Source organism: Erythrolamprus reginae, chromosome 3 (assembly GCF_031021105.1).
Source record: "Erythrolamprus reginae isolate rEryReg1 chromosome 3, rEryReg1.hap1, whole genome shotgun sequence".
NCBI lineage: Eukaryota > Metazoa > Chordata > Lepidosauria > Squamata > Dipsadidae > Erythrolamprus > Erythrolamprus reginae.
This window is the reverse complement of record NC_091952.1, coordinates 27,711,533-27,726,796: the sequence shown is the minus strand read 5'-3', so window position 1 is coordinate 27,726,796 and position 15,264 is coordinate 27,711,533. Positions and strand designations below refer to the sequence as shown.

The following is a 15,264-nucleotide window of genomic DNA, read 5'->3' as shown; positions in this document are numbered from 1 at the left end:
GAAATTTTTCCGGGCTCGAGTTCTTAAGTAGAAAATGGTTCTTAAGAAGAGACAAAAAAATCTTGAACGCCCGGTTCTTATCTAGAAAAGTTCTTAAGTAGAGGCATTCTTAGGTAGAGGTACCACTCTACTTTATTGTCATTGTCAATGCAACGAATTGTCATTGACAATGAAAGCCACAGGACACCCAGAGACCAGTCCTACCATACATAACAATCAGAAATAAAATAAAATAAAAATAAATAAAAATAAATCTGGAGCACATTTTCCCATCCTTGTTTACAATTTGAATTAGAACTAAGGACCTGAATCACAGGAAGAAATTACAAACAGAGGTTTAAAAAAGAGAGCAGACATTTGGACCATAAACACCAACACTCTGCAGTCTGCATTGGTTGCCGATCAGTTTCCGGTCACAATTCAAAGTGTTGGTTATGACCTATAAAGCCCTTCATGGCACCGGACCAGAATATCTCCGGGGACCGCCTTCTGCCGCACGAATCCCAGCGAACAGTTAGGTCCCACAGAGTGGGCCTTCTCCGGGTCCCGTCAACTAAACAATGTTGTTTGGCGGCCCCGACCCTTTGGAACCAACTCCCCCCAGATATCAGAGTTGCCCCCACCCTCCTAGCCTTTTGTAAGCTCCTTAAAACCCATTTTCCCTCCCCCTAGGCTTATAAAATTTATGTATGGTATGCTAGTATGTATGATTGGTTTCTAAATTGGGGTTTTATAAATTAATTAAATATTAGATTTGTTACATTGTAGCATTATTGCTGTGAGCCGCCCCGAGTCTGCGGAGAGGGGCGGCATACACATCTGATAAATAAATAAATAAATAAATAAATAAATAAATAAATAAATAAATAAATAAATAAATAAATAAATAAATAAATAAATAAATCTTGCATCATCTCAATATCTGTGCTGCACGAGAAGATAGCAATTGCATCCCAATATGTCTGGAAGGCAATAGGTTGAAGATTGCTGTAAGATATATCTCAATAATGGATAAATAAAGCCCAGTGCCTGATGGAGCACAAATGACAATTTATACAAGGGAAAACATTATGTAAGACTTAGCTCTCTAGCAGTGTAGCCATTAATATCACTCAGTTCTTTTGCAGCTGATCTTAATGCTTGGGAAATAGCACCCAGTGTTGTTTTGTTGATTTCGATCGCAGCTCTTGACACTGGCCATATTTTTAGAGAATATATTTAGATCATGACATCTCCTGGCAAACCACAGTTCAACATATTCAATAATTATAAAGATGCCAAAAGGCTTTCATCATGTCTTACCGACTGTCCTTCGTGCACAAGACCACAAGAATGAAAGCCACGCTTTAAAATTACTTAGTGCTTTAAGTATTTAATTTTCTCTCTGGGTGACACTGAGGTTTCTTCATAGGATGAGGAAACTATCTGTTACATAATTAGAGGCGCTACCCTCAGAAAACTGAACCTGCATAATCTGGCATATTATGATCACTGTTTAGAACTCTTTAAAAATAGATCTTTCTTTGCTCAGCAAATTCTTTCGGTACGCTACTCTGTAACTTAAGACCACCACATATATTACCACATTACTAAAGTCAATGGATGAATTGCATGACATGTGACAGTCATGCAATTCTGTAAGCATCTGTAGGCAACAGCTAGCCCATTTCCTGATAGGGATACACTGCCTGTACTGTATAATCAGCATCATTACTGGTTATTATTTTTCATTACTATTATTAATATTACTCTCTGTTCACAACAATGTAGAGTCTTTAACTGGTGCCTTCATAACATTGAATCCTTCTTAAGAACCTAAGATATCGTATTCTATCAGTGTAGTACATGTGCAGATCCAAGCAAGCTGACATTTAGCAATTGAGAGATGGAAATTTTGCCAATATACAGATCTTCCAAGGATCATCCAAGATTTTGTTTAATCCACTTTGCTGATAACCACTGGAGCCACCATAGCCGGATTATGCCATAAACTTTCAATTTTGATTTCCAGATCTTGATACTCTATGATCTTCTTCAATTCGTTGTTTTCTATTCAACTATCCCCTGATATTGCTCCATCAATAATTCATACTTTTTGGTGGTGAGGTCTCCTCCTCTTAGTAGTACTGCAAGATACTGTCTGCCCACCAGGATTCTGCTGAGCTGAACACAGGCCAAACCAATGTCAGGCCCAGATGACCAGTCAGTCGGTCAGTTTCTTGTTGCAAGAAATGACTCTACAGCCATATATGTCAAATTGTAGACATAACTTGGATACTGTGTTTGGTTAGGAATAACTGACCCATGGGAATAACTTTAGGGAGGAGGAGGAGGGAGAAGAAGAGGAGGAGGAGGAGGAGGAGGAGGAGGAGGAGGAGGAGGAAGACTGTATACTATTCAGAAATAGCCTTGACTATGAGACTGGGAAGGAGAAGAAGAAAGCTATGCAAACATTTTCATAAGGAACAATTGGTAAGACAAAGTTAGGGGAACATATGGATGTGCCTCTAGACTTCTCAACAAATGAAGGAATGAACATCATATCAAGTTATTTTGACATTGTCAAAAAAAGAATCCACTACAGAATTAGACTTTTTTGTCCTAAAAAAGTTATAGACATGCATTAGGATAGGGAGGGCAATAGACATGAAGAAGATATGAAAGGACTTTATACAAGTCAGTTCAAGTCTGAAAGTCTCCCTATATCTTGGCAATTTTACAGACATTTTAATTTCCAGTTTTCAGGGGGGGGGGAGTTTAAAACTCCATATACGAGGCAGGTATTTCCCCAGATAATGGGGACAAAATGTACCCCTTTTTGCAGATATACCGATCTGATTTATTTGGGCTTAGAATAAGATGTAAAGCAGAGTTGGGAGTCTCTGTGTTTCTCCAAACAAAGAGATTGAGCTTAGTCTACTTAAAGCAGGGATGTCAAACTCATGGGGGGGGGGGGTGCTTAAATCTGGCCCTTAGGGCTGGCCTAGGATAATCAAAGGACTAGCCCATTGTGCCTCTGCCAGCTAAAATGGACCTCGTGTGCCCCCTCCTGCAGCCCGTTTTTGGACTCCACAGACTCTAGCAGCACACGGCTGGTCGGAAATGGGCTATGCAGGGCCTAGGGAAGCCTCCATGCAGCCTGTTTTTGGCTGGCAGAGTGCTGCAGAAGGTTGTTCAGGCTGAAAATAGGCAGAAGAATTGGTGTGTGACCCCTCCGTGCCCCGTTTTGGCTAGCAGGGTACTGTAGAGGCATCTGTCCTGTCTCCTCTCTCCCCCCCCCCCCCGCCCTGCTGGCCCATGGAGGAGAACCACAATGTCGATCCAGCCCACAAAGAAATCCAGTTTGACATCCCTGATTTAAAGGAGTCTTACATCAATTCAGATAGCTTATGAAACCACTTGATTGCCAAATCCAATATATTCAATTAGCATCAAGATACAGAGTTTCCAAGTCAGGTTGCAACACATTGGATGTATTTTAATGGATCATACTCACAAATTTTAAGAAAACATCTCCCAGTTCATGCTGAGAATGGGGTTCCGGATGTAAACAATATTCTAAAGCAGTCAGGAAGTCATTATGGACATCAAGTATATCTTCAATATTGGAAAATAAAATCTGTAACATTAAAGAAAAACCAGTAATAATTTCCAGTGAAAGCTTTGCAGATTTTTATCCCTCCCTCCATTTGAAAAAATTCTCATTGTGTTTGTTTACATTGTTTAATATTTCATCATAAAACAATTTAGGATTTAATTGAAAAATTAGAAAACAACATGGAGTAAAGGTTATGCAAGAACAAGGAAACTTTATTAACTAGGGTTGGCATATCTCTGAACAAAGATTATCCTATTGCAAAGTGTTACATCCTTAATAACTCAGTATTTTCACTAACTCTGCAATGAAGACATTACCTGTCAGAGTTTTGAAATGAAAAGTTAAATCATTTGGTTTAATAACATAGCAAAAAAAAAGCAGTGGTGTGTGTATGTGTGAGTATGTAATAGACAACTTAGCAGTGGGTTACAATCCTATTCCAATCCGTTTTGCATATGCACATGATGATGTATCTCCTGGACCGCCTTCTGCCGCACGAATACCAGCGACCGGTTAGGTCCCACAGAGTTGGCCTTCTCCGGGTCACATCGACTAAGCGATGTCATTTGGCGGGACCCAGGAGAAGAGCCTTCTCTGTGGCGGCCCCGATCCTCTGGAACCAGCTCCCCCCAGATATCAGAGTCACCCCCACCCTCCTTGCCTTTCACAAGCTCCTTAAAACCCACCTCTGTCATCAGGCATGGGGGAATTGAAATTTCCCTTCCCCTAGACTTATAGAATTTATACATGGTATGCTTGTATGTATGAGTGGTTCTTTAAATTGGGGTCTTTTAGATTATTTTTAATATTAGATTTGTTTACATTGTCTTTTCATTGTTGTTAGCCGCCCCAAGTCTTCGGAGAGGGGCGGCATACAAATCTAATAAATAAATAAAATAAATAAAAAAATCTTGTTGCATTTAACACACACACATAAACACACACACACACATAAATTCCACTGGTGTTAAGTATATCTTATGACAGAACATACAGACAGTTAACAAAATTAGACTGAAAACATTCCAAAATGCATTTTTCCTCTATTTTCTACAATGCAACACAATTCATATTTATTGCTAATTTAAACTGTAAGTTTTTAAGATGGGATGGTAGTTATAAGTATGTTTTATCAGACCAGCTATCCTAAACAAGCATAGCTACCATAATTACTGGTTGCATATCGACTTAACTTCATCTCTGTTTTAATTCTGATTTGGCATAACAATGCAAATCACTCTTGCATAGTTCAGATATTATACTAAACTAGAAGCTGATATCATCACGCATTCCTTATGGCATCTTGTCCAACAGGTATTGTAATCACTTCTTTCATCATGAAAGCTTGTAAGATCTCTAATACTCTTCTCAGCACAAAGTATGCCACAGAGCAGAGGCAGCTATATTGATGGAATCTGACAGACTTCAGTTATCCAACTGTATGTGCTGCCTTTTGTCCCTCCTTAGATGCTTGCTTCATACTAAAAGTGCCCCATTAGTTAGCAGTCAAAGACAGGAATGGCTAAGTATTACTAAGATGATTCTAATAGAAACATAGAAACATAGAAGACTGACGGCAGAAAAAGACCTCATGGTCCATCTAGTCTGCCCTTATACTATTTCCTGTGTTTTATCTTAGGATGGATATATGTTTATCCCAGGCATATTTAAATTCAGTTACTGTGGATTTACCAACCACGTCTGCTGGAAGTTTGTTCCAAGGATCTACTACTCTTTCAGTGAAATAATATTTCCTCACGTTGCTTTTGATCTTTCCCCCAACTAACTTCAGATTGTGTCCCCTTGTTCTTGTGTTCACTTTCCTATTAAAAACACTTCCCTCCTGAACCTTATTTAACCTTTTAACATATTTAAATGTTTCGATCATGTCCCCCCTTTTCCTTCTGTCCTCCAGACTATACAGATTGAGTTCATTAAGTTTTTCCTGATACGTTTTATGCTTAAGACCTTCCACCATTCTTGTGGCCCGTCTTTGGACTAATGAGATGATAAAACCTGAAGAGATTACACAGAAAGTTCCAAAGACTTAAACTTAACTTTCCTTCTTGCTGTTTTCTGTTCAGTTATAACTTATTTCCTTAGTTATCTGAATTTAAAATTTCTGGCAAGGAATATGCCATAGGCTTCTACATCCTTTACAGCAGTGTTTCCCAACCTTGGCAACTTGAATATATTTGGACTTCAACTCCCAGAATTCCCCAGCCAGCATTCGCTGGCAAGTGTTCAAAGATTTGATACACTGAAGTTTCATTTACCTATCATAGTTAGTAATTTACAGAACTGTCTTCCATTAATCTAAAAAAAAAAATAGCTATGAATAGAAGTACAAGTCTCTAAAACAGAAGATATTAGGCAATTAAATTTCTCTAAGTTTGAATGCCTTCAATATGAAGACTTGTGAAGCCTTTTAAGCAGTGGTACCCATCCTTTCTAATGCCGCAACCCCTTAGTACAGTTCCTCATGTTGTGACCCCCAACCCTAAGTCTAGCGCCAATTTTCCCAACAGAGTTTTAAGCTGATTGGCAGGAAGGTCAGAGGGACACCCCCACTGTAAATGCCTGATTGGTTGGATGGTAAAAATATGTTCCAAGGCGCCAGAATAGAAGCTTTAGTTCCTAACACCATGGGAAATTTGTCTCGACCCCCAGGTTAAGAACCCGTTGCTAACAGTTGGCCATGCCCCTGAACTGATCCTCCAGTCGCCGCTCCTTGAAAGTGGCTAGTAAAGAATCCTCTGCGCATGTGCAAAGGCTTCTGTGCATGCGCAGAGGGTAATTTCCACAACGTGATGTAAGAAATACGCACTTCTGATGCAATGCGAACCAGTAAGGAAGTTAAGTGGAATCCACCCCTGGTAGAGATGGATTTGAGATAGGCCTGTTGGGGGCACTTAAGCCCACCTGAGTGTAAATGAGGATGAGTTTGCCAAGCACCTGAATTTTGACCACCTGACCATGGGGTGTTGCAACAGCAGTAACTTTAAAGACCATTTGTTCAATTCTGGATGAATGAATGGTTATTAAGCAAGGATTACTTGTATGTAGATTTTTATTTCTAAATTGTCTTTCAAAATCTCCCTAGCAAATTCAGCAAAGAGAAATAAAACAGAAATACACCGCTCAAAAAAATAAAGGGAACACTTACACAACACAATATAACTCCAAGTAAATCAAACTTCTGTGAAATCAAACTGTCCACTTAGGAAGCAACACTGCTTGAAAATCAATTTCATATGCTGGTGTGCACATTTAACTTTGTACAGAACAAAGTATTCAATGGGAATATTTCATTCATTCAGATCTAGAATGTGTTATTTGAGTGTTCCCTTTATTTTTTTGAGCAGTATATGATTGTGTATCTGGAGAAAAGCCCCCAAAAACCACAGTATGCAGGATTTGATTGTAAGACAGACATATTTAGAACATTGACAGGCAATAAATTAATTGCAGTAAAAACAACAATAACACTGTTAACTTTCTATCTGCAGTATTTAAAAGCCACAAAAGCTTCACTACCAATTTTTTTATTTGTTTTGTTTGTTTGTTGAGGACAACAGAGTAGCTTGAGGACTATCTGGTTTGGGAAGAAAAGTCAGTGATATGCATGACTGCTTTCTACAAAAAATGCAGGAATTTAGCAGGGAGGGAAAATAGAACCATCTAATTTGAGAATACAGTACTTTGCCTTTGAACTGAACAAGGAGTTTAAAGGAAGGGAGATTGTTAGTAGAAATCATAGATTTATCCAACCAGGCCTTTTGTTGGTTTAAAAGAAACAATATTTAGGGACTGAAGTTGGACCTGAGTCTCATTATTTGTCTGTGGCCACCACATTCATTTCTCCATTCTTTGCAGGACACAATATTATTGGACTTTTCAATTAAACAGATGAAAAAGAAAAGATACTCCCTGCTGTTTTCAACCTAACATATCTTGTAGGAGTATATAGTTCCTGTTCATTTAAGGTAATGTGGCAATCCCAGCATTGCCATTAACAGAATTAATGTTGAGTTTCACATTATCTCAATCTTAACCCAAAAATGTTTCAGAAGCATTACCTTGACATTTTCCTCTGTTATATATTTCTCAGCGTTATCCACCGCATTTTGTCTAATTCGATGCAAAAAGGCCTGCAGGGAAATAAAAAAAAGATAATTATTTTCAAGCTGATCCAACTTTAATTTCACTTTATTCTCTCTTCTGGATTTCACAGCATGAAGCCATTGGATACAAATCTGAGATAAAGGGGAGATCATTTTACATACTTATAATCAGGGGTGGGCAGCAGGCAAGACGGGGTGGAACGCAGTTCCACCGGCAGAAATGGAGCTGCGGGTGCAGCTCCAGCGGCTGTCACTTCCTGGATTACTGGTCTCGGCTTGGTTCTCTTTATTTTCCTGCTGCTGCTGCATCTACACTCCTTGCTTTCTTCCTCTTTCCTCCTTCCTGGCCTCGGACGAGCTTCCCTCTCTCCTGCCCGGTTCCCCTCCAGCCTCACGCGGCCACCTCCCGCCTGAGGTGTAAGCAGAAGGTGTGGGTGGAAGCGGCGCTGGCAGCATTTATGCTTCTGGCAGCACCCGTTCGCCTAGCTACCCAGCCTGAGGCAGGGGGGTAACCCAGGAGGGAGGCCGGAAAACGCGAAGCAAATTGTCACCCCAGCGAGTGACACTGGTAAGGTTGTAAGTTGAGGACTAAACAGTTCACTTGAACTGTTCAAGCCACTCCCACCTGGTCACATGGCCAGCAAGCCACTCCTACTCAGTCACATGACCATTAAGGCACATCCACAAAATAAGCCACACCCACAATGTGGCAGTAAAAAAATTGGCTGCCCATTACTGCTTATAATTTGGCTGCCCATTATTGCTTTCTTCTGGTTTCACAGCATGAAGCCATTGGATACAAATCTGAGATAAAGGGGAGATCATTTTACATACTTATAATCAGGGGTGGGCAGCAGGATGAGCTCTGGGTATGTTTTTCCTGTCGTAGTAAATGAGGTTGAATGTGTATAATTTTAGAAGAGCTGTGCATGCATGTGTGTACATACACTTTATCTAGTAGATATTCAGGGGTGGGCTACTGCCTGGATGGGGGAGAACGCAGTGGGGTAGCGAAAATGGAGCTCCACCCCAGAGCACTCAATTTGAACTGAAAGATGTTGAAACAAAATGCATAAGCACGCCCACAGTGTGGTAGTAAAAAATTTGGTAGCCCATCACTGCTGTGTGAGTGCCCACACCCATTAATAAATGCCTGGGGAGGGCAAAAATTGCCTCCCCTGCCCCTCCCCCCCGAAGACCCTCTGGAGGCCAGAAACAACCCATTTCCCAAATTCTGGTGGGCCTCTTAGGCCTGTTTTTCACTCTCTTCAGGCTCCAGAGGCTTCCCTGGAGCCTGGAAAGGGCAAGAACGCCCCCTCCCATCTTCCCAGAGGCTCTCTGAAAGCCGAAAATGCCCTCCCAGAGCCTCCGTGGGAGCCGAAAATCAGCTGGCCAGTGCACACATGCGTTCTGGAGCTGCACTAGGCAACAACTGGCGTCCCGGCAGATATGGCTCTGTGTGCCACCTGTGGCACCCATGCCACAGATTCACCATCACTGTCCTATAATGCAGTGTTTCCCAACCTTGGCAACTTGAAGATATATAGACTTCAACTCCCAGAATTCCCCAGCCAGCTTTCGCTGGCTGGGGAATTCTGGGAATTGAAGTCCAAATACCTTCAAGTTGCCAAGGTTGGGAAACACTGCTATAATGTACTTTCCCGAGATGCCCCCACCCCCCAATTGCATATTTGTTTCAACCACACATCAACACAGAACTACAGAATTGGAAAAGGCCTGTAATGGTATATGAGAAAGACCTGGAGCGATGGGTCAAAGAAATGCTTCCTAGGTAATGGTCAGATAAGAGGGGGCATAGCCCGCAGCTGCATAATAGGCGGAGAAAGAAACTCAGAAGGGACACCCTCCACACAACAAGCAAAGTCAATGGGCAAGTGAGATTCATTTAACGACCAGGTTACTAACTAATCAACTGCAGTGGTCCACTTAACATCTATGGCAAGAAAAGTCATAATATATTCAAGACTCACTTAACAAATGTCTCACTTAACATCAGAAATTTTGGGCTCAATTGTGGTCGTAAGTCGAGGACTACCTGTATAACACAATGTCTGTTCTAGCAAATATAAAGGTAGTTCTTGACTTACAACCACAATTCAGCCCCAAATTTGAGTTGTTAAGTGAGTTTTGCTCCATTTTACAAACTTTCTTGCCACAGTTTTTAAGTGAATCATTGCAGGCAATAGTTGTAACTGTGTAAAACAGTCATAAGTGCCATTATAATGTCAGCTAATTTTCTCTATAAACCCGATGAGAGAGGGGGGGGAGGAAGAAGGAGATATGTGAATTGGCATATTAGTAGTGCTCATTTTTCTGAATATAATTGGAGTTAGAGATTCAAGGGGATGAGGAAGAGACACAGGGAAAGCATCAACAGATGCCAAAAATCTCTTATAATTCATCAATCCTTTTTCACCAATGGTAAATGGGATTCCATTTTCAAGACTCTCAGTAATATAAAATGGGGAAAAACAGCTGTTATTTAGAAAAGGACTAGCTGCCACTATATTTAGAAAACTAAGCAGAAGTCTTTTTAATTCAGGATAAGCTGTGGATAATTCCAGCTAATTGAACATTTATTACTCGCAGTCACAATTGCTAACAGAGTACCAGAATTTGTAACAACTACGGTATGTGGATTGTCCTCTGTGATATTCTGCAGTAAAGGATGTGTGTTGCTTCTTGTTCTCATATGCATTATTAATTATTGTCGGTGTATTACTGTATATATCATCAACCCACAGCTTTATTGATTAAGATTTAAAGTCCAATAATCTCCCAACAGCTATAGTTTCTCTGCTGTGATTTATAGGATGTATAATTTATTAAAGTATTATAACACAGCAAAAGCTATTTCCTTGCCTTTAATGCACAAACTTCTTTAAGGAGAGGGTGAATAGTAATTTGCCTATAATATACAAACTGTAATACTTTTATACCCAATGAGCTAGATCAGGGGTGAAATCCAGCAGGTTCTGACAGGTTCTGGAGAACTGGTAACAGAAATTTTGAATAGTTTGGAGAAACAGTAATAGAAATTCTTAATAGTTCAGAGACATGGCAAATATAGTTTTGGCTTGCACCAGAGAGGTGAGATTTTGCAATGTCCTTCCCCCAGAAGTGGGGAGGGAATGGGGATTTTGCAGCATACTTCTCCTGCCATGCCCATCATGCCAAGTCCACCAAGCTATACCACACTCACCAAGCCACGCCTACAGAATCGATAGTTTTAAAAAAATTGATTTCACTACTGAGCTGGACCTAACCTGTTGTGGTTAGCTCTGGCCCAGCTCCTGCCCCAAGGACTGTGGATGTGGGGGAGACATCCACATGCTGCAGGCCTGTTTTGCCCCCGGTGGAATCCGCTGATGAAGGCTCTTCTGACCAAGAAGACATGAGTGACAGGGAGGAGGAGAGTGTGGCAGACAGCTCAGAAGGAGATCAATTATCTAACTCCTCCTTGCATTCAGAACAAGAGTTAATGATACAGCCACGCATGCGGAGAGCGATGCTTAGGCAACAACAACTGAGAGATTATTATCAAAGAAAATGAGGCCACCTGTGGTTGTGTGGGGCTGTGGTAATTAGTGAGGCTGCTATAAATAGCAGCCTGTGGGTTTGGCCATTGTGGAGGATTATCTGATCGTTGTGTTTCGTGACTGCTTTACTGACTGACTTTTTGTGTGCTGATTTTTCCCCACTTTGAAACTAAACCAGAGCAAAGTGTGTTTCACTTTGTGAAAGAAGAAGGACTGTGAATTACCTCACAGCTGCAAGCTAAGTATCACAGAACTGATAAAGGACTTGTACAAATTACCAGTTTGTTTGGAGACGAGTGCTCTTTGCTATACCAAAAGAGGGCTTGGTTTAAGTGACTTTTCATTATAAAGAACATTTGAATTTTCAAACGTGTGTGTGTCTGAAATTTGTACCTGTGCATTTTTGGGAGGATTCTACCAGAGAGCCCGACAGAACATAGCCAAACCTAGCTGATTGCAGAAACCCTAGCAGGATTGGGCTGGGTTAATGTTTGGATGGAGAGCAACCCGGAAATACCAGGGTTATAGGCAAGAGAGGGAAGTTAAGCTGAAGTTCTTGGAGAACAATTGAAACAGCAAGTCATTCAATAGCAGACTTGCCGGCAAGTACAATGAGATGCAGGTAAAATGAGAACAACCACAGTGACTCAATGAGAACATAGGGTGAAGACAAAAGTAAAAAGTAACAACAACAAAAAGCTTCTTCCAACATATTAAAAACAAGAAAAAAGTCAAGGAAACAATTGGTCCATTGCAGGGAGAAAGTGGCAAGAAGGTGACAAGCAACAAGGAGAAAGCAGAGCTACTTAACTCATTTTTTTGCATCTGTCTTTACACAAAGGGAAAAAAGCATCCCAACCTATCAAAAACAACATCACAAAAAAAGCAGTGGAGTATCCCCAAGGCTCTGTTTTATGCCCAGTGCTCTTCAATATCTTCCTCAATGACTTGGATGAGAGGATAGAATAGAATAGAATAGAATAGAATAGAATAGAATTTTATTGGCCAAGGAATTTGTCTTGGTGCATATGCTCTCAGCGTACATAAAATAAAATATACATTTGTCAAGAATCATGTGGTACAACACTTAATGATTGTCATAGGATAGATGGGGAAGTCATCAAATTTGCACATGACAGCAATCTGGCAGGAATTTATTTATTTATTTATTTATTACTTAGATTTGTATGCCGCCCCTCTCCGAAGACTCGGGGCGGCTCACAACATGTAGAAACAAATCATAAGTAAACAGACAAATTTAAAAATATTTAAATATTTAAAAAACCCCATATGCTAACAGACGCACACACAGACATACCACGCATAAATTAAACATGCCCAGGGGGAGATGTTTCAGTTCCCCCATGCCTGACGGCAGAGGTGGGTTTTAAAGAGTTTACGGAAGGCAGGAAGAGTAGGGGCAGTCCTAATCTCCGGGGGGAGTTGGTTCCAGAGGGCCGGTGCCACCACAGAGAAGGCTCTTCCCCTGGGGCCCGCCAACCGACATTGTTTAGTTGACGGGACCCGGAGAAGGCCCACTCTGTGGGACCTAATCGGTCGCTGGGATTCGTGCGGCAGGAGGCGGTCTCGGAGATATTCTGGTCCAATGCCATGAAGGGCTTTAAAGGTCATAACCAACAGTTTGAATTGTGACCGGAAACTGATCGGCAGCCAATGCAGACTGCGGAGTGATGACGAAACATGGGCATACCTAGGTAAGCCCATGACTGCTCTCGCAGCTGCATTTTGCACGATCTGAAGTTTCCGAACACTTTTCAAAGGTAGCCCCATGTAGAGAGCATTACAGTAGTCGAACCTCGAGGTGATGAGGGCATGAGTGACTGTGAGCAATGAGTCCCGGTCCAGATAGGGCCGCAACTGGTGCACCAGGCGAACCTGGGCAAACGCCCCCCTCGCCACAGCTGAGAGATGTTGTTCTAATGTGAGCTGTGGATCGAGGAGGACGCCCAAGTTGCGGACCCTCTCTGAGGGGGTCAATAATTCCCCCCCCAGGGTAATGGATGGACAGATGGGATTGTCCTTGGGAGGCAAAACCCACAGCCACTCCGTCTTATCCGGGTTGAGCTTGAGTCTGTTGACACCCATCCAGGCCCCAACAGCCTCCAGGCACCGGCACATCACTTCCACCGCTTCGTTGACTGGGCATGGGGTGGAGATGTAAAGCTGGGTATCATCAGCATATTGATGATACCTCACCCCATGTCCTTGGATGATCTCACCCAGCGGTTTCATGTAGATATTAAATAGCAGGGGGGAGAGGACCGACCCCTGAGGCACCCCACAAGGGAGAGACCTCGGAGCCGACCTCTGACCCCCCACTAACACCGACTGCGACCGGCCAGAGAGGTAGGAGGAGAACCACTGGAGAACAGTGCCTCCCACTCCCAACCCCTCCAGCCGGTGCAGAAGGATACCATGGTCGATGGTATCGAAAGCCGCTGAGAGGTCGAGGAGCACCAGGACAGAGGATAAACCCCTGTCCCGGGCCCGCCAGAGATCATCCATCAACGCGACCAAAGCGGTTTCCGTGCTGTAACCGGGCCTGAAACCCGACTGCTGGGGACCTAGATAATCGGCTTCTTCCAAGGACCGCTGGAGCTGGAGTGCCACCACCTTCTCAACAACCTTCCCCATAAAGGGAAGGTTGGAGACTGGACGATAGTTATTAAGCACAGCTGGGTCCAGGGAGGGCTTCTTGAGGAGGGGGCGCACAAGCGCTTCTTTATAGAGTGATGGAAAAACTCCCCTCCCCAAGGAAGCGTTGGTAATCTCCTGGGCCCAGCTCCGTGTCACCTCCCTGCTGGCCGAAACCAACCAGGAGGGACACGGATCCAGTAAACAGGTGGCGGAACTCACAGCTCCAATGGCCTTGTCCACTTCATCAGGTGTCACCAGATCAAACTCTTCCCAGACAGGTGGACAAGTACGTGCCCCAGTCACCTCGACTGACTCGTTGTCAGTCGACTCTGTTTTACAATTGGAGTCGAGGTCGGCCCGAATCTGAGCGACTTTATCAGCGAAAAACGTGTTAAAATCCTCGGCACTACTCTGCAAGGGCTCCCCAACTCCCCCCTGATTAAGAAGGGAGCGGGTCACCCTAAACAGAGCGGCCGGGCGGGATTCCGCTGATGTAATCAAGGCGGCATGGTACGCGCATCTTGCCGCCTTGAGCGCCACTTTGTAAGTCTTAATAAAAGCTCTTACAAGTGTTCGATCGGATTCAGACCTACTCTTCCTCCATCGCTTCTCTAGACGTCTCTTTTGGCGCTTCAACTCCCGGAGCTCCTCGTTGAACCATGGGGCTCTACGGGGTCTAACGCCTCGGAGAGGTCGCAAAGGCGCAATCCGGTCAAGAGCCTCCGCAGCAGCCGTATTCCAGGCCTCCGCGAGAGACTCTGCCGAACTGTGGACAAGTGCCTCTGGAATAACCCCAAGCGCCGTCTGAAAGCCCTCTGGGTCCATCAGGCGTCTGGGGCGGAACATCTTCATTGGTTCCGCCTCCCTGCGGGGAAGGATTGGAGCCAGGAAGTCAAGCCATAGTAGAAAATGGTCTGACCATGACAAAGGCAACGCTTCTAAGCCCCTTAGTCTCGGACCATTACTCAATTGCTCGGAAAGGAATACCATGTCAGGTGTGTGCCCTCCCTCGTGAGTCGGACCCTGTACTACTTAAGTCAGGTCCATGGCTGTCATGGTGGCCATGAACTCCTGTGCCAACCCAGAGGTTTCGCCGAGTGACGGCAGGTTGAAGTCCCCCAGGACAATGAGTCCGGGGAACTCTACCGCCAACCCGGCTACCTCCTCGAGTAGCACAGGCAGGGCTTTTGACACACAGCTGGGAGGCAGGTACGTGAGAAATAAGCCCACCTGGACCCCTAAGTCCAACTTCAACAAGAGAGACTCGCAACCCGCAATTTCCGGAGCAATGAGTCTACGTAGGCAAAGGCTCTCCCTGGCTATA

At 43.2% G+C, this 15,264-nt stretch overlaps 1 protein-coding gene across 2 annotated transcripts in view; it reads right to left on the bottom strand.

The window, feature by feature from the left end:
- The window catches only part of PREX1 (phosphatidylinositol-3,4,5-trisphosphate dependent Rac exchange factor 1), a 287,903-nt gene that overhangs the window by 148,895 nt on the left and 123,744 nt on the right, over window positions 1-15,264 (bottom strand). For both annotated transcript variants that reach the window (XM_070744658.1, XM_070744659.1), the window contains exons 2-3: window positions 7,678-7,749; window positions 3,497-3,619 (exon numbers count right to left, since the gene is read on the bottom strand). In XM_070744658.1, coding sequence (XP_070600759.1) covers window positions 3,497-3,619; window positions 7,678-7,749 — 195 coding nt within the window. The remainder of the gene's footprint in view (window positions 1-3,496; window positions 3,620-7,677; window positions 7,750-15,264) is intronic.